The sequence below is a fragment of the Spermophilus citellus genome (assembly GCF_964194105.1).
Source record: "Spermophilus citellus genome assembly, chromosome: 10".
Lineage (NCBI taxonomy): Eukaryota > Metazoa > Chordata > Mammalia > Rodentia > Sciuridae > Spermophilus > Spermophilus citellus.
Window position 1 is genome coordinate 135,899,140 of NC_138197.1, and position 26,584 is coordinate 135,925,723.

The 26,584-nt window shown below is 60.1% G+C and overlaps 1 protein-coding gene across 1 annotated transcript in view; it reads left to right on the forward strand.

Moving 5' to 3' along the window:
- The window catches only part of TAFA5 (TAFA chemokine like family member 5), a 125,583-nt gene extending 100,944 nt beyond the window's left edge, over window positions 1-24,639 (forward strand). Inside the window, exon 4 of the mRNA XM_081311932.1 lies at window positions 22,867-24,639. Coding sequence (XP_081168058.1) covers window positions 22,867-22,875 — 9 coding nt within the window. The 3' untranslated portion in view covers window positions 22,876-24,639. The remainder of the gene's footprint in view (window positions 1-22,866) is intronic.
- The last annotated feature ends 1,945 nt before the right edge of the window (window positions 24,640-26,584 follow it).

Here is a 26,584-nt window from a genome sequence, read left to right on the forward strand (position 1 = left end):
TGGACCCTCTGCTGCAGGGCAGTGGACCCCCACAGGGGGCCGCCGGGAGGAGCAGCGAGAGGCCCTCTGGAGCCTTGTGCACACACACGTGCAGGTGTGTGTGCATGTCCGTGTCACACCTGTGTGAATGTGCTGGGGAGACGCAGGGCTTTATAAAGCCCAGCGGGGTGTGAGGAAGGTCAAGTTGGAGAGGTCTGTCAGAAAGCCAGGGAGAACTTTTTTTTAAAAAAGAAATGGGAAATAAGAAAGGGGAAAAATAGATAATTACAAGATCGATTCAGGAGGTCTAAAGAATAGACGATCCAAAAATAGAGAAAAATGAAGGAGAAATGATCAAAGGACTATTTTCTAAAAACATTTCCGGAACTGGAGGACGTGGCCTTCCTGTGGGAGGGTACTCACAAGCCCAGGAGGAGGAAGAAAGCCCCTCCGAAGGCTTTCAGCATGACATTTCAGGCCACCGGGGATAAAAAAAGTAATAATCCAAAAAACTCAGAGGGAAAAACTAGGTCATGCACCAGGATTCAGGCCTCGGACTCCACTGCTGCTCAGCAGGGTCTCTCCAGCCAGGAATCAGCAGCCGGGTGCTCAGGACCAGTGCTCAGGACCAGGTGCTCCAGGCCCAGTACTCAGGACCAGGTGCTCCAGGCCCAGTGCTCCATAGCCCAGTGCTCCAGGACCAGGTGCTCAGGACCAGTGCTCCAAGGCCAGGTGCTCAGGACCAGGTGCTCCAGGCCCAGTGCTCAGGACCAGGTGCTCCAGGCCCAGTGCTCCATAGCCCAGTGCTCCAGGACCAGGTGCTCAGGACCAGGTGCTCCAGGCCCAGTGCTCCAGGACCAGGTGCTCAGGACCAGGTGCTCCAGGCCCAGTGCTCAGGACCAGGTGCTCCAGGCCCAGTGCTCCATAGCCCAGTGCTCCAGGACCAGGTGCTCAGGACCAGGTGCTCCAGGCCCAGTGCTCCAGGACCAGGTGCTCAGGACCAGGTGCTCCAGGCCCAGTGCTCAGGACCAGGTGCTCAGGACCAGGTGCTCCAGGCCCAGTGCTCAGGACCAGGTGCTCAGGACCAGGTGCTCCAGGCCCAGTGCTCAGGACCAGGTGCTCCAGGCCCAGTGCTCCATAGCCCAGTGCTCCAGGACCAGGTATTCAGGACCAGGTGCTCCAGGCCCAGTGCTCAGGACCAGGTGCTCCAGGCCCAGTGCTCAGGACCAGGTGCTCCAGGCCCAGTGCTCCATAGCCCAGTGCTCCAGGACCAGGTGCTCCTGGCCTAAGTGTTTTAGTGACCTGGTGTCTCAGAGTCCAGGTGCTCCTGGCCCAGATTTTCCGTACCCAGGTGTTCCAGGTGTGACTCTGACTTGGAACTCCGTAGCTGCTGGTAGAGTCCTTCAGGGTGAGGGGGAGTGTGCTTGATTCTTGGAAGCCCTATGAGAGGCTCGGTGTGTCCCTGTCTCTGGGAGCTAGAGATAAAGTGCTCGGGAAGACGGGGGCAGGGATGAGGACAAAGGGGCTGAGGACTGGAACCTGGAAGCCGTCCCCTGGGGGTGGCGCCGTGGAGAGGCCCCTGGTGCAGGCTTCTCACGGGGTTTGTGGATGAATTCCAAATGCCTGGGAAGTGAAGGAGTGGCTGGCCACTTGGTTTCCCAGTAAAAGCAAATGGAAAAGCTGTCTGTGGGGACTGTGAGTGCATCAGTGGCCCAGTCCCACTTCAGCCTGACCCTCTCCCGCGGCACACCCAGTCTGCCGAGCACCACGGTGGCTTGTGGAAAAGTCCAGCACCTTGCAGGGTCGACCCAGCCCCTGCCCTTGGGCAGCCTCCAGGGGTCATGAGCACATCTCCTGGGGGTGGGAGGTGAGGTCTGCCCTGAATTGAAGGGGAGGCAGGGAATCATGTCCTCTAACCCAGGGCCAAGGCGGCTAGCTCTAGGAGGTCAGGGGCCAGGGTGTGGCCTGGATGAGTGAGGCCCAGCCAGGCAGGTCCAGGAGGTAGGACTAGGGGCCATGTGGAGGATGCTGGCTCTGAGCCCACTGAGAGCCAAGTCTTGGGGTGTCCCGCTCCAGCTGTGGAGGGTCTGCTGCTGTACATGCGGGGTCTTGGTCAGAGCAGGAGTGGGGAGACCTGGAAGGTCCGCCGTGTGCTACAGGGCATTGGTGACATTGGTTGGCACAGGCGGGTGTGAGGAGAGGTGGCTGTCAGGGCGGAACTGTGACACCCTTGCCTGACTGCTCCCTGGTGTGCCCATGGTCACTTCATGGTCCCCATGCAGCAGACAGTGAGCTGTGCACCGGTGGCCTCGGTCAGGCTGAGCTCAGAGAAGACGCCATGGGCCCGGGGCTAAGCAGCCAGCACCTGTGTGGAGGCCCCGAGTCTGGAGGTGGTAATCCTGGAGGGGAGAGGTGTCCTGGTGGGGAAATCCATGACCACTGGGGAGCTGACCTGAGTGAGTGCAAGGGGCAGGCCGCTGTGGCCCAGCCAGCTGTCTGCCCATCCCACCCTCTCCAGGAGGTCAGCCGGGGTCTGCTTCCCCTCCTATCCTCACTGCCTGGCATTCCCAGGCCCGTGGGGACCCCAGGAGTCCCCTAGCCTTTGGGATGGTGGCTGGACTTCTGAGCCTCCCCACTCTCGGCCTCCACATGGCCCTCCCTGTCTGTTACTGGGAAACTCTGTGGCCGTCTCCTGCTCTGGAGGCCTGGGCTCTCTTGCCCTGGCATCCCCAGATACGGTGCCAGGTGCCACTTCCTCCATGTCCTGAGTGGCACTGCCCACCTGCTCTCGCTCCCCTTGGCCATCTGGGTGATCTCCGCCACCCTCCTCCACTCTCTTGGCCAGGCCTGGGCCATCCTACCCCTGAGGACTAGGAGCAGTGGCTCTGTTCCCTCATGGAGGAAATGTGGCTTCCCCGTCCAGCTGAGGAGCCCAGAGCCAGCTGTGGCCCCTGCAGACAGGCCGGGGGCCGCTCTGGAGGTGTCGTGGGCATGTGCCTCGCTGTCCAGTGAGTGTCCAGACATTAGAAACCTTCATCACAGACCCCGATGCTCGGCCGTTGTCGTGCTTCTTGCTCTGAAAACCAGTAAGAGAAAGTTGATTCTGGCTTGACGGAGGTGGAGTGGGGTCGCTGACCAAAGTCCAGAGCTAGCCATGACCCTATGGGTCCTTCTCTCTCCTTCAGCTCTCTAAGGTGTCCTGACCCAGGCAGAGCCCCTCAGCTCTGGGCTGCTTATGAGCCATGACCCTGAGTGCAGCCAGCAGCAGGTGGGTTTGCTACCTGCACAGAAGTCCATGGAGCCTGGGCCTCACCCTGGGGCACCTGGCCCCGCTGTAGGGCCAGCCTCGGCTCATGACCCGAGCTCCTCTGGGCTGGCCGCTGGGTCCCCACAGCACATAGCCTCATGGGAGGGCAGCTGTAACAGAGAGACAGTGACAGAGGACACATTAGGGTCCTGGGCTGGTCAGCTACCCAGGCAGCCAGGCTACCTCACCGTGACCTCTGCCTGGGGACCTCACCGTGACCTCTGCCTGGGGACTGTGAAGCAGGCCGGCGAAGCCAGCAGCTGCCTTGGAAAGTGGGCCTCAGGCATCTGTGCTCCGGGCAGCACGGGGCCTTCTCTGTCCACGTGGGCAGGTCCACAGGAAGGTGGGGGCGTGCAGATGCCATAGCTGGGGCTCTAGCAGTCCTCCCTCAGAACCCAGAAGGAGCAGGCTGGAAAGAGCAGCACCATGCCATCAGCTCCAGGGCCGTGTGTGCCACGTGACGAACACGGCCGCAGGCAGTGGGCCCCGAGGAGGGCTCCGCGTGGCCTACTTCTGCCTCTCTGCGTGAGGAGGGGGTGAGGAACTGCCTCAGTGGATAGGTGGGAGTCCAGCTGCGGATTTTCCCCTTCCGCAGCCACCAGCCTCTCTGAGCGCACCCTCGGCACCTTCATTCCTGGGCCTGTTCCGCTCCCCTGGTCCCCTGGACCTGGTGCCAGACCTGTGGGGGCTGCAGGAAGCTGCTGCTTGAGATGAGATGGATGCTTCCTGTCCACTCGGAGCTCTCCACGGGGAGCAGCAGGCAACTTTGCCTCTGGCCACCTGGACCACAGCGAAGAGACTGCCGTCCAGTCTCACGTGAGATCCGATGGTGCTGCAGGGGTCCTGGCAGAGCAGAGACTGCAGACAGCAGGAGGAGCAGGTGACAGGAGGAGGGAGGCTGAGCGGCAGGAGTGCTGGCCACAGGCCAGGAGGGAGGAGAACCGCGCAGGACATCCAGAGCAGGAGGCCAGGAGCGCGCCCCTCGCACCACTCGCCGGTAGCTGGGATGGCAGCACGCCCGGGTAGTGCGGCACCTCGATCGATCTGGATTCTCTCTGAATGTGACGTCCTTGGGAGGACGAAGCAGACTGAGGATTAAGAAGTGGCGTGAGAGGCGAGGCAGGCGGTGGGTGCTCAGCGCGAGGGACCCAGTACCTGCACCCTAACTAATCTTTGCTCAGCACAATGAAAAACACCAAGCCATTCCTCTGATCCCTGTCTGCAATCCATTCTGTGTGGTTTTAAATCACCACTATTCATCATCACAATAATAGCTGGACATTTTAATAGATTTCGTGTGTAAACAAAAACGTAGATGGCGGGCGCCCGTCATCTGGTATTGTAAGCAGTGACATTCTTCATTTTCTCAGCAGAAATGAGCCCAGAAACAAAAGATTGGTTTGACCACGCTCAAATCACTTCTGTGGACACTTTTGGTAATAGGAGACTTTATATGCTGATCGCTATTTACAGTAATTGTGCCGCATTAGTCTCAATTTTCCTTAAAGCAGTTATTCTGTGAATTGTCTTAAATTTGTAAGTGGCAAATGGTGGAAATTCAAGGAATCTGGCCCAGTGGGAGTGGGAACGAGGCTGTCACAATCCATGGCTTGGGGCAAGCCTACCATGAGGGTGCCAACACAGGGGACCAGCAGCCTGCCCAGCAACTGGACGCCCATCCGCAGGTGGCGTTGAGAAAGTTTGAAGGAGGCTGGCTGTCAGAAGGGCTCCTGGGAAGTTGGAGCTCTGGCCCCTGCACCACGGGCAGCTGGGTCGAAGGTCAGCCTGTCCACAGGCACCCCACTTCAGCCTGCGCCCTCCCGTCCCCACCCTCTGGCGTCCCACAGGTGCAGCAGGAGACCCAGGGCCTGCTGTCGGGGAGCCTGGTGCTGGGGAACCTGGTGCCGGGGCCACCAGAGAAGAAGGCAGGTTTCCCGTGTCCTTCCCTGGGGGTTCTGAGGACTTACGGTGCTGACGTATGACGGGGTGGGGATCGGCCTGGCCGGCCACCCCAGGGTGTGACGTGAGGCCACCACAGGTCCCTCGGCTCCAGGACTGTTTCTGAAAACTCCTGCCTGGCTGTGAGCTTCCCCCAGAGGAAGGCTGTGGAAGGCAGTCCCAGAATGTTCCAGAAATCTGCTCTGAGTCCTCCCCCAGCCCCCGGGGTTGCCCTCTAGCACACCCAGGCCTCCCAGCACACAGTGGAGTCAGACGCCCAGGTGGAGACCCTCCTGCCAGGGCCTCTGGGCCACTGCCCCTGGAAGCCAGACCCAGAACCAGGGGCCAGTCTACCCGGGCAGCTGTCCGGTGGGCAGCGCCCCTGGATGGGGATGTGGGCAGGGCTCTTGAGCGTGTTTTCCTCCTGTACTTCGATGCGTCCTTCTAACCTCGCAGGTGAAACTGCTTAGGGATTTCTTCTTTCATAAAGGACAGAAGTAAACTAGACCCTTCCCGGCTGTACTGGGAAGACTAAGCTCAGGTAGGTAAGGGGGAAGTTAGCCCAGGCCGCCTGCCCACCAGCCTGTCCCTCATGCCCAGGTTCCCGTCTGTCATGGCGTCTGCAGCGGGTGTGTCCAGATGTGCCCCCAGCCAGACCTGCAGGAGGAGGGCCCCTGACCACTCTTCCCGGCAGCTTCTGAGTTCCGCAGTGGAATGAAATACAGCATTTGGCAGAGACATTTGGTAAAGATCAGTCTTTAAAAATGAAATAGAAGAAATTCTGTCTCCATCCAAGTCACTTTAAATGTCAGCTCCCCATTAAGCCCCAGACGCAGGTGATGCAGGCCGGGAGGTGGCCTGCCCGCACTCCCCTTTCCTTCTCCTCCTGGGGAACCCACCCCTGCAGGGAGCCTGGGTCTCAAGCTCAGTGCCACCTCTGAGGTGGCCCCTGCTGGACCTTCCAGGGTGGGGCACGTTCTAGGGCTGTAGCATGGTCCCGATAGCACTTCCTGGTCAGATCTGATTGTGCCCCCGCCTGGAGGAGTGGCCGTCCTTCTGCACCCCTGGGGAGGTGACCCTGTGGAAGTGCTCACCTCCCGAGCTTCAGTTTCCCTGTCTGGAGGAGGGACGGTGCCCCAGGCTGGCCTAGCTGGCTCTCAGGATGGAGGGAGGGAAAGTGATGGGGAAGCAAGGCCTGAGATTGGAGGAGGTCTCTGTGGGGAGGGTCTGGCCTTCCTCCTGGGCGCCTCCCAGAATGCTCTGGAGGGCTGGCATCCCGAGGGCACGTCAGCATGGAGCACGGCCACCTGCCTCTGCCAGGCAGCTCCTGCCCTTCCCGCCATGGCCGCTGTGCAGCAGGGAGAGCTGGTGACGTCACTGCAGTCCGACGTGTTCCGTTCTGATTGGGTCTGCCCTGCACATCTAGGCCTGGCCCCAGGTAGCTCTGGGTTCCCGCAGGACACACGGACAGCTGATGGGTGAGGTTTCGGAGATGAGGGCCAGATGAGGGCATCGTGGCCACCTCTTCATGGCCACGCCACTGTGCAGAGCGGACAGGCTTCTCTCGGGTCTGGAGAGAGGGGGCAGGCTGCCGGGCTGAGCCTCTGGAGGAGTGGCCAGCTGTGGGCTTCTGCGTTAGGAGGGCCGCACGCTCAGTTGCTCTCCTCGGCCTCTGCCAAGCTCCCCACTTCGAAGGCGTCCTGGACACAAGAACCGCCAACAGCGCCAGGACCTCAGGAGGGAGGCGCAGCGTGTACTGCCCACAGGAGCAGCACCCAGGCATGGCCTCTGGACCCGGCCCTGAGGACTCGCTGCCCATGCCTGGGCCCGAGGACCAGGAGGAGGGCAGGACGCCCGCAGGCACGGGGCCTGTGCTCTTCCATTCGGTTCTCTGATCCCCAAAGAGCATGAAACTCCCGAGCGTAGACAGGAACGTGACCTCCCAGGGGGAAGAGCCCATCGCCGGGGCCGCCTCCTCTGGTAGAAGTCTGTTGGGCAACATGGGAAGACAGGGCCTCGGCGTGTCCCCAGCCCCTGGCAGCCCCTGGCCAACCTGGGGAGGGCGGGACCCTGCACCCACTGGAGGCCGTCCAGCCAGCCTCGGTGGATCCCAGGCCGACTTCAACCTCTGCCTGCTTAGAAGGCATCGCGGCCAAAGCTGGCGGGAGCCTGAGGAATGGGAACGCAGCCACGGGTGGAGGCACTGTGCGGAGGACAGAGGGCAGAGGCAGCCCTGGAAGCAGCCCCTTGCAGAATGGGACGATGGCTTTGGGAGACGCCGCTGTGAGGCCAAGATGGCGGTGACGACGCAGGAGCCAGGACCAAGAACCGGGGGAGCCGCTGACTGGAGGCACCTCGGGGTGCTGGGGAGACGCCAGGCGAGGACAAGGGCACGGGAACCAAGAGAACCCGGACGAGGACTGGGAGCCTCAGGTAACAGAAGTGTCACCGCAGGAGACCCAACAGTGATGTGGGGCCAAGCCTGGGAAACTGGGAAGGATCGGAACCCAGGCTGTAGGCCCAGGGACGGGGCAGGAGTCCACCCTGAGGGTCCTGTGCGTCCAGGGAACCGCCGTGGCAGGGACAGAGGGAAGACAGCTGAAAGAGGTGCTGCAGAAGACCTCCCCAAGTTCCCCCAACAGAAGGAGAGCTCAGGGACAAAGAGAAGGCGCCCGCGTCTCACATCTCACTCGGCATCTGTGAATCTTATCAAGTTCTTTTGTTTCAGATTTTTAAAATTTCTTCATTTATCTTTCTTGGTGCCTTATAATTACACTAACAGTGGGATTCATTATGCCGTATTCTTACGTGCACACAATATCATTTGATCAGTCTCCTTCCCCAGCATCTCTCCTGGTCCTCCCTCCTCCCTCCCCAAGTCCACTTGCTCTGCTCTCCCAGTCTCTCTTCTATCATTATTATTGTTATTTTAATGAATGCATTGTAATTATGCATATGTGAATCCTTGGGGTATATCTGTACATAGACATAGCATAATTTGAACATCTTGGGATTTGCAGGGAATCTGGGTAATAACTCTCCAGGGTTACTGGAGAAAAGTAGTGCGGACCCAGGAGCAGGCTCTGGAGAGCCGGCAAAGGACAAGCCAACTGAGCTCAGAGACCGGGCCAGGAGGACAGAGGGAGGATCTCCTCAGGGAGGTGATGGAAAGCAGTTTGAGTGGCAAACCCAGGCCTATTTCTAGTTGTTTGGACAAAAGGAATAAATTGGAAGGATTAGCAAGGATTTAGAGAGTGCGCCATCTGCATACTTTTCCTGAAAAAGTACCTAAGAGACACGCTCAAGTCCCTGAAGAGAGACATCAAAGTCAGGCGCTGCGGATTGGAAAGGTCACCCGTAAGAAGATCAGTGGTCACCACTGATACCATCTAAGTGGAGGGCTACGACGATCCTGCGACTCTGGCCACAGGGCGGATATGGAATCCACCACCCCTGAAGCAGGGCACTCGGTGGACTGCAGAGGAGGGTAGTGCCCTGCACCAACCGCCTGGCGGCGACCTCGGGTGAATTAATGGACGCGGTGGAGAGGGATGGCAGCAGGTTGAGAAGGCCCCTCGTGTCTCGTTGTGGGTCACGGGGAACCATGACAGATTGCGTCCTTAGAGAAACAGGCTTATTATCAGGATAAAAGCCACCACTGACAGAAGCGATCCTGAATTCCTGCTCAGGCACGGCAGAGGGAAAAGGAATGGAACTGTGTTTGCAAAGACTGCGGAGTTCAAGAGCTCAGTCTGCAGCAGCCCGGCCCGTGGTGCCCAGGACAGACTTCCAGAAGCAGTGAGATGACACTAAGTGTGAGGGGGTTGGCCACCTGTATCAAAAGGCAAGGGTCATCGACTCAAGGGTTCAAAGTTGCCAAGAATGTGCTGCCTTCGATGGGCATGCCTACAAACAGTAAGGTTAAAAGAAATCCTAGTAAACATACCAAAATATGCAGTCAGAAGGAAATCAAGAAGTAAAGTGCATTGAATTGACACAGAATGTCACATATTGATACAGCGACTTACCGAAATTATGTATGTGGAGCATGATGATATCACATTTCTTTAGTTGCTGACATTGACACAGAGCAGACACTGTCACATGTTGATAGCAGTAGCTCACTGATACATGGATACAGAACACAGTGATGTCACATACCGATAGCTCCCTGCTGACACACTGATGATACGTTGCAGTCCAAACGGAAATGAGAGCAGCCGCGGAGTCCCACTCGGCACCCCCTGCCCTGCGCGGCACAGCAGGTGTTACCTAACCCATCACAAGTGAAGCAATCGGAAATGCCGCTTTTCGTTTGGAAGTTAAAGAACTCTCAAATCAGAGGGAAGTTCGAGTACATTCCATGAGTAGCAGCAATGAAAGCAGTCAGGTGCAGGTCTTAAGAACAAAACGCTTCCTAGGTTGAATTTGCGGTTGCATATGGAAACCGGGGCGTGCACGCGGGACTGTTTCCAGTTTACCGTCATTTCTGAAATCTCTACAAAAACGCCCACACGCCGTGTCATGAATTCAGCCTCCCTCGGCGGGGCCCCGGCCTCCTCAGTCGCAGTACTACATCTGCACCTGCACCTAAGTTGGGCTGGGGACCGGGGTGATACCATTGTCTGCTGCCCAAAGGGTGCAGCAGGACATGAGGCCACTGGGTAGCCCGTGTGGCCAAGCAGGCATCTGCGTCCAGGCCCCTGTCCCTGGACACCCCACACCCGTGCCTCAGTTTCTACGTGAGCCACAGGGGGCGTGCTGGTGAAGCCAGAGGCAGGCTGGCACCTGCAGGGCTGTCTCACTGCTCCCAGGGCAGGACCTGGGCCACATGCACAGAGGTGGCTCGTGGTATTGCTGTGTGTGTCTCGAAAGGCTTGGCCACACACATGGTCTCCGGTGTGTGAGGCCCACAGAGCACTTACAGCCTTTATTTTCAGATCAGAGATAATGAAACTAAAGAGCCTAACTTAGACGACCTCGACCCCCCAAAGAGGAGAGGGTAGCTACTAAGGATGGAAAGAAATAGCAATAAACCTGGAAGAGACATTCTTACAACTGATCATGGCATCATTGCCAAGCCTTTAAAATGGCTTCTTTTAAACTCTATTTAATGTAATTTTTTAAGGACAGAAAATCAACCCTAAAGGACGAAGGGAAATTCGCAGCACAGATAGGGTCTTCAGCTATTCCCAGAGTATTCATCACTAAATCTGGACATTTCCATTAAATAACATGATTTTTCTAAAGAGAAAGTTGCTAAAAATAACTGAAGGAGTAGAAAAATGTTAATATTCTCCAGTAAAATTTCCAGAGTGAAATGGTTTGATAAGCACATCCTTTAAAATATTTAGCAAATACCCAGAAATGTGGAGAAGGTCCAGTTCCCTCTGGCAGCTGGGGAAGCCCTGATGCCCAGCATCCCCACAGGTGGGAAGCCACCAGCAAGGTCACCGCTTTCCTCGAAGACTCCGGGGTCTGACTGCTGGATGCCCCAGGTGCCCCATGCAGACACTGCTGGGGACTCCTGGTGGCAGGTGTTGAATGGGGCGTGCACCTGCACGGAGTCAGCACCCTGAGTTCTACAGGAGAATTTAGATAAGAAACGAAAATCCATCTTAACATTTCAAATCAGGTGGCTTCAGCCAGCTTTTTTGCTGCTGTGACCCAATGACCTGACCATCATGATTGTCAGGGGAAAGACTTTCCTGGGGGCTCCCAGTTTCAGAGGTCTCCGTCTACCGAGGGCCACCTTCATTGCTCGGGGCCTGAGGTGAGGCAGAACATGATGGCCGAGTGTGGTGGAGGGAAGCCGAGGGAGAGCTCTGCTCCTCCCAGCAGAAAGCGTAGACTAGCTGTCCACCTCTGCGAGCACAAGCCCTTACCTGGAGGAACCAGTGGCCGCAGGTGTCAGGGGACGCTGAAGAGGTCGCTGGTACAGGCCGCTGTTGTCCCTTCTTTCAAACATTAATTTTTAGATTAACTAAAGTTTCCACCCAATTTCCAGCAAAGTTTTGGACTTGTCAAGTGATTCCACTGTTTACCTCGGGGCCTGCTTCAGTCCAGGCCTGAGAGGGCTCTGGAACAGAGGTCTCTCCAGTGTCCACACTCAGCAGTGTTCCATCAGCACTGCCCATGCCCTGTGCTAGACAGGAGCAGCGGGAGGCCAGGGAGGCGCCTGGTGGCTGCTGGGCTCGGGTTTGGGGCCTGATGGGCCTGAGCTCTGGTTGTGTCCTTTGTCCTTCTCATAAGATAAGGCAAGGACAGTGTTAGCAGAGTCCCCTGGACACAATTAAAAGCTGAAACGTGTCAGCTCTTATTGTTTTCTGACCTGTGCAACACACCAAGTGGCCCAGCTGAGAGGGGTGTTCAAAGGTGCTGACCCGGGGTGCCGTCTGAGCTGCAGCAAAGGCCAGGGACAGTGGCTTTGCATTTGGGGAAATCCAGGTTGCTTTCTTGCTTGCACCGTTTCTGAACTAAATTCCCTAGGGATTAACTCAGAGAGAGCGATGTGAGGAGAAGGCATTGGGGACTCTTCAGTCAAGTTCAGGGGTGGAGGCTGCAAGCCCAGGTCCAGCCTGAGAAGTTGGCACTGTGAACCGGGCACCGTCCTCATGGGAACAGCGTAGCTGGGCGTGTCCTGAAAGCACTGTCCTGCACGCGGCCCACTCAGCAGCGCAGCATGCCGTGGGTGCTGCTGTTCCCCTGTGGTCCCCGGGCTCTGGGAGCTGTTGCTATCCCCCGTCCCCATCTGGAGAGAGTGTCCCGCCCACCCTGGGCTGGGTGCGGCGCGGTGGCAGAGCGCTTGCCTAGCGTGCACAAGGCACCGGGTTCCCTGCCCTGCACCACAGGGAAAAGCCAAAATCTGAAGCCCGCTCTCTGCTGAGTACCTCCTGCTGTCTACTGTCCTGTAGTCAGAGACGGGCAATGGAACTGTCCCACACTGGACAGTAGTCGGGGCCACGTCTGCGAGCACTTCTCTCACCTGGTGGTTGGGCAGGAGGCGCATGAGCAGAGAGACCCTGAAACTGCAAAAGGGGTGCCCAAGGAGGGTGAGGCGGCCACCCAAGGGCAGCCAGGGCCGCAGACGGGGCCCACCAGGGTTCCTTTGGGCCCTTGTCATTTCACCTACTTCCCTTTGAAGGCTTCTAGAAGAGGTCAGTGACCCTTAAGCTGTCGGTCCTTCTGAAAGGCCATCAGGCAGTGTCCATCAAGAGAACCAGAAACACTTTGACAAGTTGCTGTGGAGGACAATGTGGCCATTGCTCAGAAGGTGGACATGGAGTGGTCATGGCACCTGGCATCACCTGAGGGGCAGAAGCAGCCTGCACCAGAACCCGCACTGGTCCATTACGGGACATTGTCCCCAGCAGCCAGAGTGGACACACCCAGGAGTCCTCAAGTGGAGACCAACAGTTCCAACGCTGTCGGTCGCGGTCCATCTTTCAGTCATGAAAGGAGCGCAGCGCTGACCCACACCCCCACACAGATGGACTTCAGAAGGCTGTGCCCAGAGAAGGCCGTGGGTGCACTGCCCACGTCCTGTGATGCCATCTATGTGGAAAACCAGGAATGAGCGGCCTGCAGGGACAGCAGACGGGGGTGATCGGGGCAGGGAGGGGGGCGGGTCCACAGCTGGGGAGATGCCCAAGTGCTATGCTGACCGCGGTGAAGTTGCCTGACTCCAAGTGCACCAAGAGCCCTGGTGGACACTGCAAGTGGTGGAGTAGAGTGGGGGTGATCTGTAGCCCAGTGACTCTGAGCAGGTGTGCAGACACCCCCTCTTCCAAAGGCCTTGCCCTAACCTCTGCCCGGACTCGGGGACCACCTCTGATGGACAGCAGAGGCAAGGGGCTAGCCTGGCGGGACCAACACACCCTCTGCTGCTGAGCTCCTCTCAGCCCCAACACTGGCCCACACAGAGGTGACCACCTGCCAGTGACCATGTGTTCTTAGAGTGGACACAGGACGTAGGTCGTGAGAAGGGCCCAGGAAGCTAGTAGAAGGTGGACATGGAGTGGCCATGGACTTGCCCTCAGGTGGGAGGACATTGAGCTTCAGAAGCAGGACGCCCCCCACTGTTGGGCAGCCCTGGCAACAGCAGGCACCGAGGTGCCACAGTGGGAGGGCTTCTGATGTCCGCTCTGTCACTTCAAGTCCCCTGATCACAGCCGCCTGTGAACTTGGAATGCACCCTCTGTGGGCTGCTGCTGGCGGTTGTCCTCTGTGATGCCCTCCAGGTCTCGTCGTTGGGGCCAGCAGGGAGGGCCACACGCTGTGCTGGATTACTGCTTTCAAAAGTGACGGAGACTTCAAAGCCGCAGCAGGACTGGGGACAGAAAGGGAATGATCTGGGGCCACAGAGCTGTGTCCTTCCCTGCCAAGGCTCCTTTGAACAGCCGCCCACCCCCAGCCCCTCCGCACGCTGGTGAGCTGCCCGGAGGTTGGGGGTCGGCTGCTCCAGAGAGCTGCAGGCAGACTGCTGGGCTGAGCTGGTGCCGCCTCCCCAGGCCAGAGGGCAGCTCCACCCGCCTGCCCACTCTCTGCGGCCAGCACAGGGGCTGTAGCCCCAAGGTCAGAGGTGGGGAGAGTGGAGCACAGTGTGCAGGGTGAAGTGGGCAGGCCAGCTAGCCCCAGCCTGCCTCCGGGAAGCTGCGGGTCCAGCCTCCCTGGGATCAAGGGGCACTCGCAGCCTCTACTCTGAGCCAGGAGCCAGTGAGGGGGCATCAGGAGGCCACCTTCTGAGTGGCAGGTGAGTGCTGGAGGGATCTGGTGGCCGCCAGGCTCAGGGCTGCCCACCCTGTCTGCAGGATGTGCCTGTGTGGCCTCCTGTCCAGCAGCTGAGGAGGAGGGGAGGATCCGGTGCTCCCCGGTGGATGCACTGAGGACCGCACGGTGGTGGCCTGGGGAGGAGGCTTGATGAAAGTGAAGGGACCCGAGAAAGTCCCGAAAGTCCAGGCTGGACTCAGAGCAGGGGCACAGACCTCAGGTGCACAGTCCTATAGACTGCAGCATGCCAAGGTCAAGGCCAGACCCTGGGCACCCAGGCACACACAGGGTGCTCTCCTCTTCCCCTCCCTGCAGCACAGGACACAGGACAGAGGAGGTCACTCCCACACCTGTGCTCTACAGCCTGTCTGGCTGCCCTCACCTCTGCCCACCTCGGCCCCAGGCTCAGCCCCCCAGGACCTTCTGCTGTGGGTCCTGGTCCTCCTCTGGGGCCAGAAGGCCCCGTGGGGAGGTGCGTTGCACCGTGGGTTCCTCCGAGCCCATCTGCACAGGTGGTCAGTTTCTGGATTGAGAAAGGCAGCCAACGCTGGAGGTGGATCTGCTCTCACCCCTGGATCATCTTAAAATTCTGATTTCAGTTTAAACATACAAAAGCCAGCTTTCCCAGGTAGGCATCAGGTGCATCCGTTTTCTATTGCTGTATGGCAAGTCCACAGGCCTAGGGATGGCACAGTTCTGTGGTCAGCTGCTCTGCCCAGCGTCTCACCAGGATGAAATTCAGGTGGTGGCCAGGACTTGCCCTCAGGTGGGAGGAGCCTCTTCCAGGCCCAGAATCCCGCCCTGCAGAGAGAGGGCTGGGGCCACTGACTTGCTGGCCCCTGGCTGGCAGCCCTCACTGCTTCTGGACACTGCCCACCTTCCTGGCCATGGGGTTCCTCCATAATCAAGCCAGATACAGGGTGGAACCCTGAGCCCTGGCCGGGTCTCCCTTCCGCGTCGGACTCTGTGCCCTACACTACAGGAGGAAGTTCTTGGCTCTGAAGGGGGTGTGACGTGACCAGACCCACCCAGAGAATCAGGGGAGTGACCCTGGGGCAAAGGTCAAGGAGCCAGCCCCACGTCCTGCCACCCAGATGGCCGGCCCTCCTTCAGCAGACTCCACTGAGCAGGGTTCCACATCAACTCGGGCGCGGGCACCTCTGGGTTCTCCTTCCTGGTTTTAAAAGGCAAAGTAAGAACATGGAGAATCAGATCCCTCTAGGTTCAGAGCCATCTCCGTCTCTCACCTCATGGGTGGCCCAGGGGCCGGCGGCTGTCCCCTGATGCTAGCCCACGTGTGGGTGCTGTGCGCTCTGTGCGGGAAGGATGTAGGCCTCTCGGGAAGCTCTGGGGGGCTCTGGGGTGGGGCTGTGCCCGAGTGGGTGGCGGGTGCCCACAGAGGGCTCCCCAGAGCTGGTCACCATCTTGGGGAGCCAGTAGGGGGGAGCCTCCTTGCAAACCGTCCCCTCGAGGTGACCCGTGGGAGCAGCATTGCTTGGGATCTAAGAGACCAGGCCTCCCCAGGGGCCCTCAGGCCAGTGCTGGCCAAGGAGGAGAGAACGTAGGCCACGGAGGAGGGCAGAGCCTCGAGGCACAGGCCTGCAGAGGACAGTGCTGGACCCTGGGCGGCTTGGGGAAAGGACAGATCTGCCTGTGCCCTCTAGTCCTGGGTCGGGGAAGCTGGGGCTTCCAGGAAAACTCCCAAAGGCCTCTGGCTGTGTAGACCCAGAGGCTGGGGCTGAGGCCTTTCCTAGAGCCCTGGCCAGGAGGGGCCAACCCAGAGCTGGTCCCACATGCCTCTTGGGGACCCCTCGCCCACCAGCAGCACCAGGCCACACTGAGAGGGGTGGAGGGGGATGAGGTCAGGCAGGCCGGGTGGTGGAGGGAAGGCTCAGGAGTGACGTGGCCTCTTCCTGGCTGAAGGCTGCAGGGCCTCTCAGGCCAGCTCAGCCAAGCAGGAAGGAGGAAAGGTGGGCTCAGGCCAGGAGAGCTGTGGTGACACAGAGTGCAGTTGGGGGGTTCCCCCAGCCACAGCCAGGACCCAGGGTTGGCACAGGGGTGGCTGAGGCAGGGCCCAAGGCCATGCGGAGGGGCAGTGAGAGAGGAGGCATGCAGGAGGCCACATGTGAGCAGCCACGGACCACGCCAGGCCCAGCTTTGTCTAAGCCCACCAGGGCGGCCACCGGAAGATCTGTGTGCCCATCCACCCCCGTGTGCCACATCAACGCTCCTACACCACGTGTCCACTTAAGCTCACATCAGGACCCTGGTGCACACAATGCCACCATCCTGCTGCCCACCGTGGCCAGCCGGGCTGGAGCTTCTGCCATCTGGCAACGGTCAGGGCTGGCTGAGGGCTCAGACCTGGGGCAGCTAGAATGCCCTGGTCAGGAGGATCAACAGCCATCCCGGTCAGCCATCAGTGGCCACCCTGGGTCTTCTCTCGCACCATCAGAGGCCCCCCATGGCCTCCTAGCCTCACTTCTCGGAGCCTGAAGCCCAGCGTAGCTGTCCCTGATGGCCTACTTTCTCCACCACCTCTCCTCCTTGGCCAGCACTTGCAAGGCAAGCCGCCCCTCGTCAGGATCAGGCTGGGTTCTAGCACGGTGACCCAAAACATGGACCTGGTTTTTTTGTTTGATTCCCCAAAAAGGAAGAAGCACAGTTATTGGTCATCTCAGCCCAATGTAAATAGCCAAGAGCAGCCGTGGTGTCCACTCCGGAGAACTGCTCCCATGCTGGGCCCTGCCTCTACAGGGTTCCAGGAAGTCCTGCTCCAGGCAAATCCTAAGAAGACAGCTGCAAGCCAGGGGAAATAAGGCACACCAAGACGAGAGCCTCATTTCCAGACAGGTTAGGGGACAGTGCTGCCCCTGCCTGGGAACATGGGTGTCCAAGCCCTCCATCCTCCAGGATGGGCTGAATAGGAGGCCGTGTAAGGGCTGAGACAGGTTAGAAGTCTGCTGGGCTGGGTCCAGACGTGGTGTCTGCTCCTCGGCTGGCTGCTCAGGTTCACCACTTACCAGCACCCCACAGGACAGATCTGGGGGTGGGGCACGGGGTGCTCCCTCCGTCCATCCTCGGGCTCACCCGGGGTCTCCTCCTCCTGTCACCACCTGCCTCCTCCCACCCCCTGTCCTGACGGGTTAGACACGTGCTTCCTTGTTCCCTGGTACAGGGCTCCGTGACTCTGATCTGTGGCTGCAGCCTCACCCTTGGCCTGTGCTGCAGCCGCCTCTGCACCTGTCCTCCATCCTGGGGCCACGCAGGGTCTGCTCTGCAGGGCGTCCCATTAGCCCTAACTTACGGCTCCTGAAAACTCGCCTGCTGTCCAGGTCCACCTGCGTAGGTGAGCGCCTCTGGCTGTGTGGCCTGTTCTCAGCACAGCGAGAAGCCAGGTCAGCTGGCCCCGGCCCCGAGCTGGGGAGGGTGGGGCTGAGAACCCCAGAGAGGAGGCCCACCTCCAGCCCCCAGCACAGCCCAAGCAGGAGGTGTGGCTGTGACTGTGGCAGGTGCCGGGGTGGCCACAGAGCCTGGCCTGGGGTAGGCAGAGCTGGGTCCTGACCTGGCCTTACCCTTTGGCCATGTGGCTTTGGGGACGCACAGAGCCTCCAGACTCAGGTCCCTCAGATGCCCAGGGCCATCGTCTGCCCCTCCCGGATGCAGGCAGTATTGGCCACTCCTGCTGCATACTGAGAAGAGGCTCCAGGTTACAGGGTGGGGACGGAGCTGCCCCTGGCTGGAGTGGCCCAGCGCCCCATCCTGCTCCCGTGGGTCTGCTCCCTGCAGCCCCTGCCTCCCCCTTCACGTGGTGGGATGAGGCGGCCATGTGGCTTCAGAGCTGGCTCAGTGAAGGGCCAGCAGCTCAGCCTGGGCAGACTCAGGTCGGCTGGCCCAGCATGACCCACTGAGACTGGATGCACAGGAGGGTGGCCCAGCGTGGCCTCGCAGGGTGGCCTGGGAAGCACACCGATGGTGCATGCCCACCCTGCTCCCTACACTGCAGAGTCGTGATGACCACTGCTGTGGTGGCCCTCGGCACTGCTGTCCCAAACTCTCCTCTACCCTTGCTCAGTCTATCACACGCAGTACCCGGCCCACCCATCACAAGGCCACATGGGATCTGTGGCCAGCTTCGCCTCTGCCTGGACACTGCACGTGTCCCCACAGGGTCGTGGGTCTCTTGAGGTTACGAGCTGTCCAGGCAGCCCAGGCTGTCCCTGAGAGCTGGGTGCTGGGCCTCCGTGTGGTTTAGCATCCGGGTCCAGCTGGGCTCAGTCAGCTGACTCGTCCCTGGTCACAGGAGCACCATGGTGCCAGCCGACCGGGGGATTTGAACGAAGGCCTTTGTGAGGAGGATCGAGGGCGGTGGGTGGCTCAGACCTCGTCTGAGCCCAGCCTAGCTAGAGCTGGACAGCAGCACCTTGGAGGGTAGACGGGGCTGGACTGGGAGGAGCTGGTGGGACTGCAGTCCTCTAGGGCCTTGGAGTGTGGAGAGCCAGGTGGGCGGCCAGTGGTGGTCAGTGGACCCCTGTGAGGGACTTTGCTCACATGGACACCTACGTGCCCCAGGTGGAGATGCCTCTGGACCCCCGCCCCCCCAAGGACCTGCAGACCTTACCCACCAGGAGGCTGTGATGTTTCGGTGCGGCCAGGCCCTGGCCATGTCGGTCCTCTGCTGGTCTCTGCAGGAAAGACCCGGCTTCCCCCCGAGGGGCTCGGGCACCCTGGACAGCTCAGCACTGGAGCTGTCTCATATCCCCAGAGGTTGGAAGACCTTCTGCCCTGGCTGGACAGGGGCCAGCTCTGGTCCCCAGAGATCTGTGGTCAGCACAGTGGGGAGCTGCCCTGAAGTGACCCTGCAGGGCGAGGGGGGGGCCTGTCTGCCCAGAAGCAGATAAGTAGCCATCTTCAGCCGCCTCTCAGGAGCCTCAGTCAGACACAGAGGCTGGACACCGTGGCTCAGGCCACCTGTGGGGAGCTTGTTCCCCCTGCCCAGACTCATGTAAGGTGGTGCCAGTCCCCAGGACCTCAGAATGGGGCCATCTGTGGACATAGGGTCCTTGAAGGTGTCCATTTAATACGCGATCCTGCTGGCCTAGGGCAGGCCCTTTGTCCCACAGGAGAAATGCAGACACAGAAGGGCAGAGAGGCCAGGGGTATAAAGACATGGGAGACGGCCATCTGCCAGCCAAGGACAGAGCCCTGGCCCGGATGCTGCCCACTGCGGAGGAGCCAGCCCTGCCTCCCCCTGGCATGTGCTCCGTGAGACCATTTCAGCCTCTGCCCAGAGCCCAGCTGCGGGTGTGCCTAGTTTGAGGCCACGGGGCTGAAGACCATCAGAGCAGCTGTGGGAGGCTGGCACGGCACGGCTTTGGCCATCCTGGGGACAGCCCCAAAGTGCAGCACATGGGCGCGGCTGTGTCCTGGGCTCGCAGGGCCAGCAGCTCACCCAGAAGGCCGCTCCACAGGGCTGAGGTGTGCTCGGAGCTGCAGAGTGGACCACTGTCTCCGAGGATGCTGGTGGGCAGCGCAGCAGGATGGCCTGGGAAGCGGACACTCGTCCCCACCTGAGCCAGAGCTTGTGTCCACGGGTCACCTCAGCCAACAGGACGCCGGGGAAAGGAACCCAAGACGCAGTGTCTGTGAGGCCCTCTGGCCTCTCGGACCCTCCCGGCCTCCCTACCGCCCTCCCCATCTTGCAGCGTGGGGGGTGACAAGGCTCCAGGAGGTGTGACTCCCCGACTCGGTCCCCAGCTGGCGGCATCCAAGCCCCATCCTCCCCGACTCGGTCCCCACCCTGAGAACCCTGGGCACCCAGGGAAGATGAGTGGCTCCCACAGCTCCTGCAGCGAGTGAGACTGATGGAGAACCTGGTCACTTAGCCGGCAGGTCCTCCTTCAGAAAGCAGCTCTCAGGGACACAAGTGTGTCCCCAAACTCTGCAGATGAAGCCCAGCCCCCAAAGGGGCTGCTTGGGAAATGTGAGTCAAAGGAGGTGGTTAAGGTTCAGTGAGGTCCTAGGGCAGTCTTGACTCAGCAGGACTGGGGTCCCTATAGGAGAGACCAGGACACCGACCAGCAGAGGGTGGCCATGTGAGGACAAGACGGCATCCACAGCCCGGGAGAGGCCCCAGGAAGAGCCAGCCAGACACACCTTGGCGCTGGGCAGTCTGACCCCAGACCTGAAGGGTCCACGCCCCTGTGTAGGCCTGGGCTCGGGTGCTGTTAGGGCCGCCTTGCAGGCTGGGTGGGAGAGCCAACAGGAGCCCTCCCTCCGTCCCTCCACCTCTGTCCCTCTGTCCCTCCTTCCCTCCATCCCTCCCTTTCCTTCTTTGTTCTGCGCTGAGCACCACAGGTGTTCGTATTTAGTCAACAGAGCGGGTTTGCATTCTCTTTCTTACGCTGAGCTCCTGAAGTCAAACAGGGCTGTTCCTTGTGTGTTTTGTCTTTAAAAAGGGCCTGTTTGTTGAAGAGGGCGGACCTTCCTGTTCCCCTGTACAGGTGAGGAAACTGAGCCTCAGAGGGGCTGAGGACAGCTTCTGGCCATGAGTACCAAGCACACCAGGCCCTTCTTGGGGCCAGTCTGAAGTGACCCTTCCTTGGAGCCCTGGGGCCTGGACCAGGCCCCTCTGAGGAGGTTGGGGCATCCCCAAGTCCTGACCACCAGGAAGGGCCCTGCAGATGTCCGGACCAGGCTCCGATTCCCAAGCTCAGCCCTCAAACTGACGTGGTCCCAGCTGCCAGCCCAGCGACCTGCCAGATGGCTCAGGAGTGGACTGCTGAGTGGACCGCTCTCCCCACCTCGCCTGCTTGCGATCCTGGGGGACCCCTTCACTCACAGACAGAGTGGACCCCTGGGCAGAGACGGGGCTGAACCACACCAGCAGGAGACACGCGTGGGGCACAGGAAGGAAGGTGCCCACCGACTTGTGTCTGGGCTCTCCTGGGCTCAGGTCACGGAGCCTGAGAAGCTGTGAGCCCCTGGACACACAGACCCAGAGTGGGCATGTGAGTTCATAGGGGTGGGGCCTGTCACTGTGTCATGGACTGGGCAGCCCTGTCCCCGTGCCCTCAGCTGCCCAGACATAAGAGCAGAGCGACCTAGGACAGGGCACTTGACGTTTCCTGGGATGGCAAGACCGTGAGGTGAGGGTTTCACAAGTGACCTGAGGCACAGCTGCTGTCCCCTCCCTGGTCCAGCACTCCTGGACCAGCCAGGGGAGGAGGCAGGGCCAGGGCACCTCGTGAGCTCTTCCCTTGGGGGAGTGGCCCCAGGGAGGAAGCCAGGTCCCCGAGTGGGGCAGGCGGCTGCAGCTTGGTCCTCAAGTTCCCTCCTGTGAATGGCCGTCCTTGTCCCATGCTGGGGCCATGGGGCCTGGGGTCTCCAGCTGTGCCTCCTGACATCTCTCTTACTGATCATCTGGACCTTCATCTGGATTCAGAGCAGCATGCTCCTTGGTGTGGCAGACTCGTCCTGCCGTGGTGTCTGCAGGATTTGGATGAGGAGAGGGCGTCTCTCATGGCTGAGCAGGGGGGACATTCGGGTGGCTTCTTTATCATGTCCCAGACAAGGAAATCCTGTGGCCCACCTGGGGGACCCGGCTTCCCAGCGAGGCTGTTGAGACACCCACACAGTACCAGGTCCAGCGGTGGGATTGAGATTGAGGACACCTGCTCTGGACACAAGACTGTGCGCAGGGACCTACAGCCAAGCCTCGAGGAAGCCATCGCTGTGAGACGTCACCAGGACGCACCTCTTGAGCAGCACCAGGAAGTCCTACTTTTCCACTTCTCAAACTGTGAAGGTGAAGAGGAGCCGTGCAAAAGCCACTTGACCTCTCAAATCTGAGAAGGTTGTAAGTCCCCGTGGGCAGCCTGTGGTGGCGCCCGGTGACCAGGAAGCACGGGAAGCCCTGGCATTGGGGCCGCCCACCATCGTGCAGGAGAGGAACTATGACGGGCCACCCAAGTCCCTCCCCATGGACATGTTTGTCACCCGCCTCCAGCCAACGTAGGAAGTGCTGCCAAAGCATTCAGGCGCGTGCTGTGTCCACCCCACCTGCCAGGCCACTCACCTGGCGAATGCGTGGGAGGAACAAATGCAGGACGTCTCTGGGTGTGGACGCTGGTGACTCCTCCTTCTTATTTACCCGCAATTTCCCAGGGCTTCTGTGGACAAGTGACTCTGGGGTTTGGTACACAGATAAATGAAGGCCTGACCCTCTGGGGGAGGTGACTGATGATGACCAGGACAGCCCTGGAGGGTGGACCCTAGACAGTCTGACCCAGGGACCTGCGACAGGGCAGCACAGGCTGCCCGCCCTGTGGGGACACGAGTGCACGGCCTGGTCGGCGGGAAGCAGAGGGTGGGGACAGAGAGCTGAGGCCAGGCAGCTGACTCGGGCACTGGGGGGATGGCACAGGCCACTCAGGGTTTGAGGGAAGAAAAGGGCACAGGGGACCTCAGTGGTTTGAACAGTGTCCTCCAAAGTGGCCCTCCACCCAGAACCGGTGGACAAACCTCCTGTGGAAACAGGGTCTTTGCAGATGGGATGAAGTTGGGGCTCTCCAGTTGAGGTGACAAATCCAATGACAACTGTCCTTATAGGAAAGAGAGGGGAGGCCCAGGGAGAAGGCTGGCTGAGGATGGAGGCACAGGTGTGGCCTTGTGGCTTCACGCCACGGAGGGCCGGGGACTGCCCAGGAGCCCGAGTGCTGGAGCCGACCCTGCCTCCAGCCAGAAGGAGCAGGTGCCCCCACACCTGAGCTCAGAGTTCTGCCCACGCTGGGGACAGTGGACTGCGGGGCAGGACGTGCCCTGCTCCCCCTGGGCTGCCGCAGGGCTGACGGTCTCTTCTTTTTGCTCCTCAGGTCTCCTGACGAACGCAGCCCTCAGGGGCTCCAGGAGTGGTCTTGGCTCCCTGGACAGTCCACACCTCGACCCCGGCCCTCAGCCCTCGGTGGACTTCGCCTGTTCCCTGCATCCAGCCACTGTTTCCCGTGGCCCATCAAGGACAGCCTCTGTCCTCAGCATTCTGAGCCTGACCCGCCAAACCCAGGAGGGCCGGACGTGGACGCACAGGTGGAGGCGCTGGGCACAAGCAATACAGGGCTGTGGAGCCCGGCCGTGCCCTCCCTTGCCGGCCACTCTCCTTGGAGCTGGAGGACGAGGATGGGGCTGAGGAGGAGCTGCGGCCCCGCCAGATGAGCCCGGACGCGCGCGGTCCCAGGACTCTCAGGTGCAGACGCCGCCTCTCCGTGGGCCCCAGACTGTCTGAATTGTTTTATTTTCTTATACTTTCAGTATACTCAATAGACCAAAGAGCAAATCTATTTTAACGTGGACGCACCCTCACTGTCAGAGTCCCGGGCTGGATGGCGGGGCGGGGGGAGGGGTGCGGTGGCAGAGACATGCTGGTGGCCCCGGCAGAGAGCGGGCAGCGGTGGAGGCCCCTGCCCCACGATCGCCGCGGTGCGCCCTAGGAAGATGGCGCCAGCCGGAAGGACGCCACAGCTCACCTGCAGGCACTGGCCCGGGCATGGCCGGCGACGGCCCCCACGTGGACAGCACGGTCCCCGGGGACACGGGCCGTTCCTGTCTCTGTGCTTAGACCGACTTTATCATACTAAAATCACTTTCTGTTTTAACCAGTTCAACACGCCTCCTCTTCGACAGCCCCATTTTTGATAGTTGGATAATCCAGTTCTTGCCAAGAGCATGTTGGGTCTCCCGTGACTGCTGCCTCCTACGATACGCCATTTAGCTCCAGAAAGCAAATTAAAGAGAACGGAAGTAACACTGTTTGAAAGAGATCATTAAATGTATTTTGCAAAGCCTAAAGTTATATATTTAACAGTTTTTATATGTTGTATATTTGTAGAAAATCCTATTTAACATTTAACGTGGCGGCCCTGGCCTCCCCGAGCGTGGGGCCAGGCCCCGTGTGTCCCTGGAGACTGTGGGGTGGCTGCGTGGGACCTCGGAAGCCGGGCGCAGGGGGCCAGGGCTCTGGGAGAGTGGCCGGGCACCACGGCCCTGGTGTCCCGCCGAGGCTCCTGGCCAGCACTGGGGAAGCTGGGTTTCTTTCCACTCTGGTTCGAGGTTGGTGGCCACTGTCCCCCTTTCGGTCTGGGACTGGTAAGCGCTGCGGGTACAGGATTTTGGTCTGGCTCTTCCCACGGATTCCGTTGGCCCTTTCCTGTCCCTCCTGCCACTCCTTGGCCTCCAGGCCTTGGGCAGTGAGTTCTCCTTCCTGAGGGGACGTTCCCCTCCTTCTCAACAGACCCATCTCCTCTCCGGGAGGCCACGCAAGCAGGGTGGACAGAGGGACAGGGGGACAGGGGCCAGGCGCAGGTGCCCCTGCCTGGTGGAGCCCGTGGCCCTGAGGAAGGGACGAGTGTGTGTGTCCTCCCCTGGTGACCGTACGCCAGCGCCCTGTGTTTTCCTGAGTTCCTGCTGAAGTATACTACCTACGAGTCCAATTAACATGACTATTATGCTAGTTCTTCAATACTAAAAAGTTTAAAAATGTAACTACAGTATATAGACGCCGTTCCAACCACCGTAGACTAAAGATAGGAGAGGAAATCCATGACGCAAGACCCGTTCCCACTCCATGAGCACTTAGTTCACCTTCAGTCACCGAACATGCAGAGGGGTTTGTATCCTGGAGAGAAAGAAAGGCTGAGGGGGTCTTCATCACAGAGGGGCGCCAGCAAGGGCCTGCCCAGCTCCCGAGGCCTAGGCTCGCCTGTGCCCACCGCCTCCTCTGCCTGTCCTTCCGAGAGCGAGTGTAGACGCCTTCGAGGGCAGAGACCGGGAGATTTCAGGTGTCACAGCATACTATTTCTCTTTGTTTTACAGTATTGAATTTTGTGTTGATTCAGCTAAATTATGAAAATAAAGAAAAAATCCTTTGATAAGCATGGCTTTTGTTCCCTGGCCGTGGTGTCCTGGGAGAGGGCTGGCGCTGGCCTGGCTGGGGGGGCAGCAGGTGGGCTGGACACCCTGGGTCAGACCAGCTCTGGAGACAGGGACCTCCTTCCCGGGCCCAGTACCCCTGACCCCGCCCAGCACCCCGGCTCGTCCTGGGCCCACAGGAATGACCTCTGGAGCCCGGCCCCCACAGGTAGACAAGGCCCCTGCTCGGGGTGCCCAGCTCCCAGGTGCGAACACCTGCTCCCCACGCAGGCCGAGGCCCGGAGCCGTCCACTGGGAGATAAGCACCCTCTGCTTCCTGTCTCCCTGCCCACGGGGGCAGCCCAGGCAGCCAGTGGGAAGAGGGGCCATGATGTGCCTCACCTGTGCCAGGTGTCTGTGCACCAACCCCCATGGCCCAGGACACAGAAGTGAAGCCCCACTCGGGGCCCCGGGGCTCCTAAGGGAGACCAGGCCTAAAGGACTCCTGACTCGGGAAATCTGCTCACCGCCCCCAAGAGCAGTCTGTGGAGAGCAGATCGTCTGTGCTGCCTGGAGTTTGGGGGTCCCACTTGTCATTTCCACCTGCTCTTTATAAATATTGATCCTGGGCAGCTGTGTCCAGTGGGCGAGCCACGGCCCTGGGATGGCCTGTGCTTTGTTTCAAAGAGACTTCGAGGGTCTTTGGGACCATGGATGCAGGCAGCCTCGGCCCAGGTCTCCCCTCCAGGTATCTGGCTTGTCCAGGGACAGGGGGCAGCATGAGGCAGCCCACAGCTGCCGCAGGAGCCCCAGGTCAGCCCCCCGTGCCCTCAGGTGGGGCCTGCGGGGGACCCTGGGCCCCTCCCACAGAGGCAGAGCTCCCTGAGCTCCCTGGGGTCTGCAGTGAGAAGAAGGAAGGGGCAGCAGGGCCAGCGCCCACTCCTTCCTCGGGCCACACCAGGCTTCCAGGGTCAGCTGGGCTGCAGCATACTGGGTGACAAACACTTCTCTGAGCCTGGCCAGAGGTCTGAGGAACCTGGTGGGGGCTGGAGGGCTGGAGGGGCCATGTCACCAGGACGCTGGCAGACAGACTCGGCCTGACCTTGCCGGGGAGGCTCTCGGGAGTCCAGCTCAGGCCGTCAGGCTACCCCTGCTCCTGGGGAGCTGGTTGAGCAGGCCACGTGCCTGTCATATAAGAGGGGGATGCACCATCCTGTCCCTCATCTGGGGAAAGAGCGGGTTCTGTGACTGACAGCTCTGGCTCGTGGCTCACTGTTCTGTTTCCCTAAGCACCACTGGTCAGTCACCATGGCTGCCCTCCCTCCCCAGGGTTCTGGGGGCTGGAAGAGCCTTCTGCTCGCTGCAGACACCCCCACAGTTGGCTTTGCCATTCCCAGATGCTGAGCACTGAGTCAGGAGCTCACAGAGGGGCCTGTGGAGCCTCCCTGACCTCAGAGAGCTCCCAGGGATGGTGAGCAGCCCCTGGTGTCCAGGGTCCCCAAGGTCACGCCCAGAGCATCAGTTGATACAGAGATAGAATGAGCTTGGTGACAGAGGCTGTCACCAGGGATATCGTTAGCCCACAAAGCGCCTGCTCTGCCCTGCATTGCAGGTGTCCTCCCCGCCCTGTGTTCTGGACACCACAGTGACCATCAATATCTTGGCCTTGGGAGGTGACAGTGTTTCAGC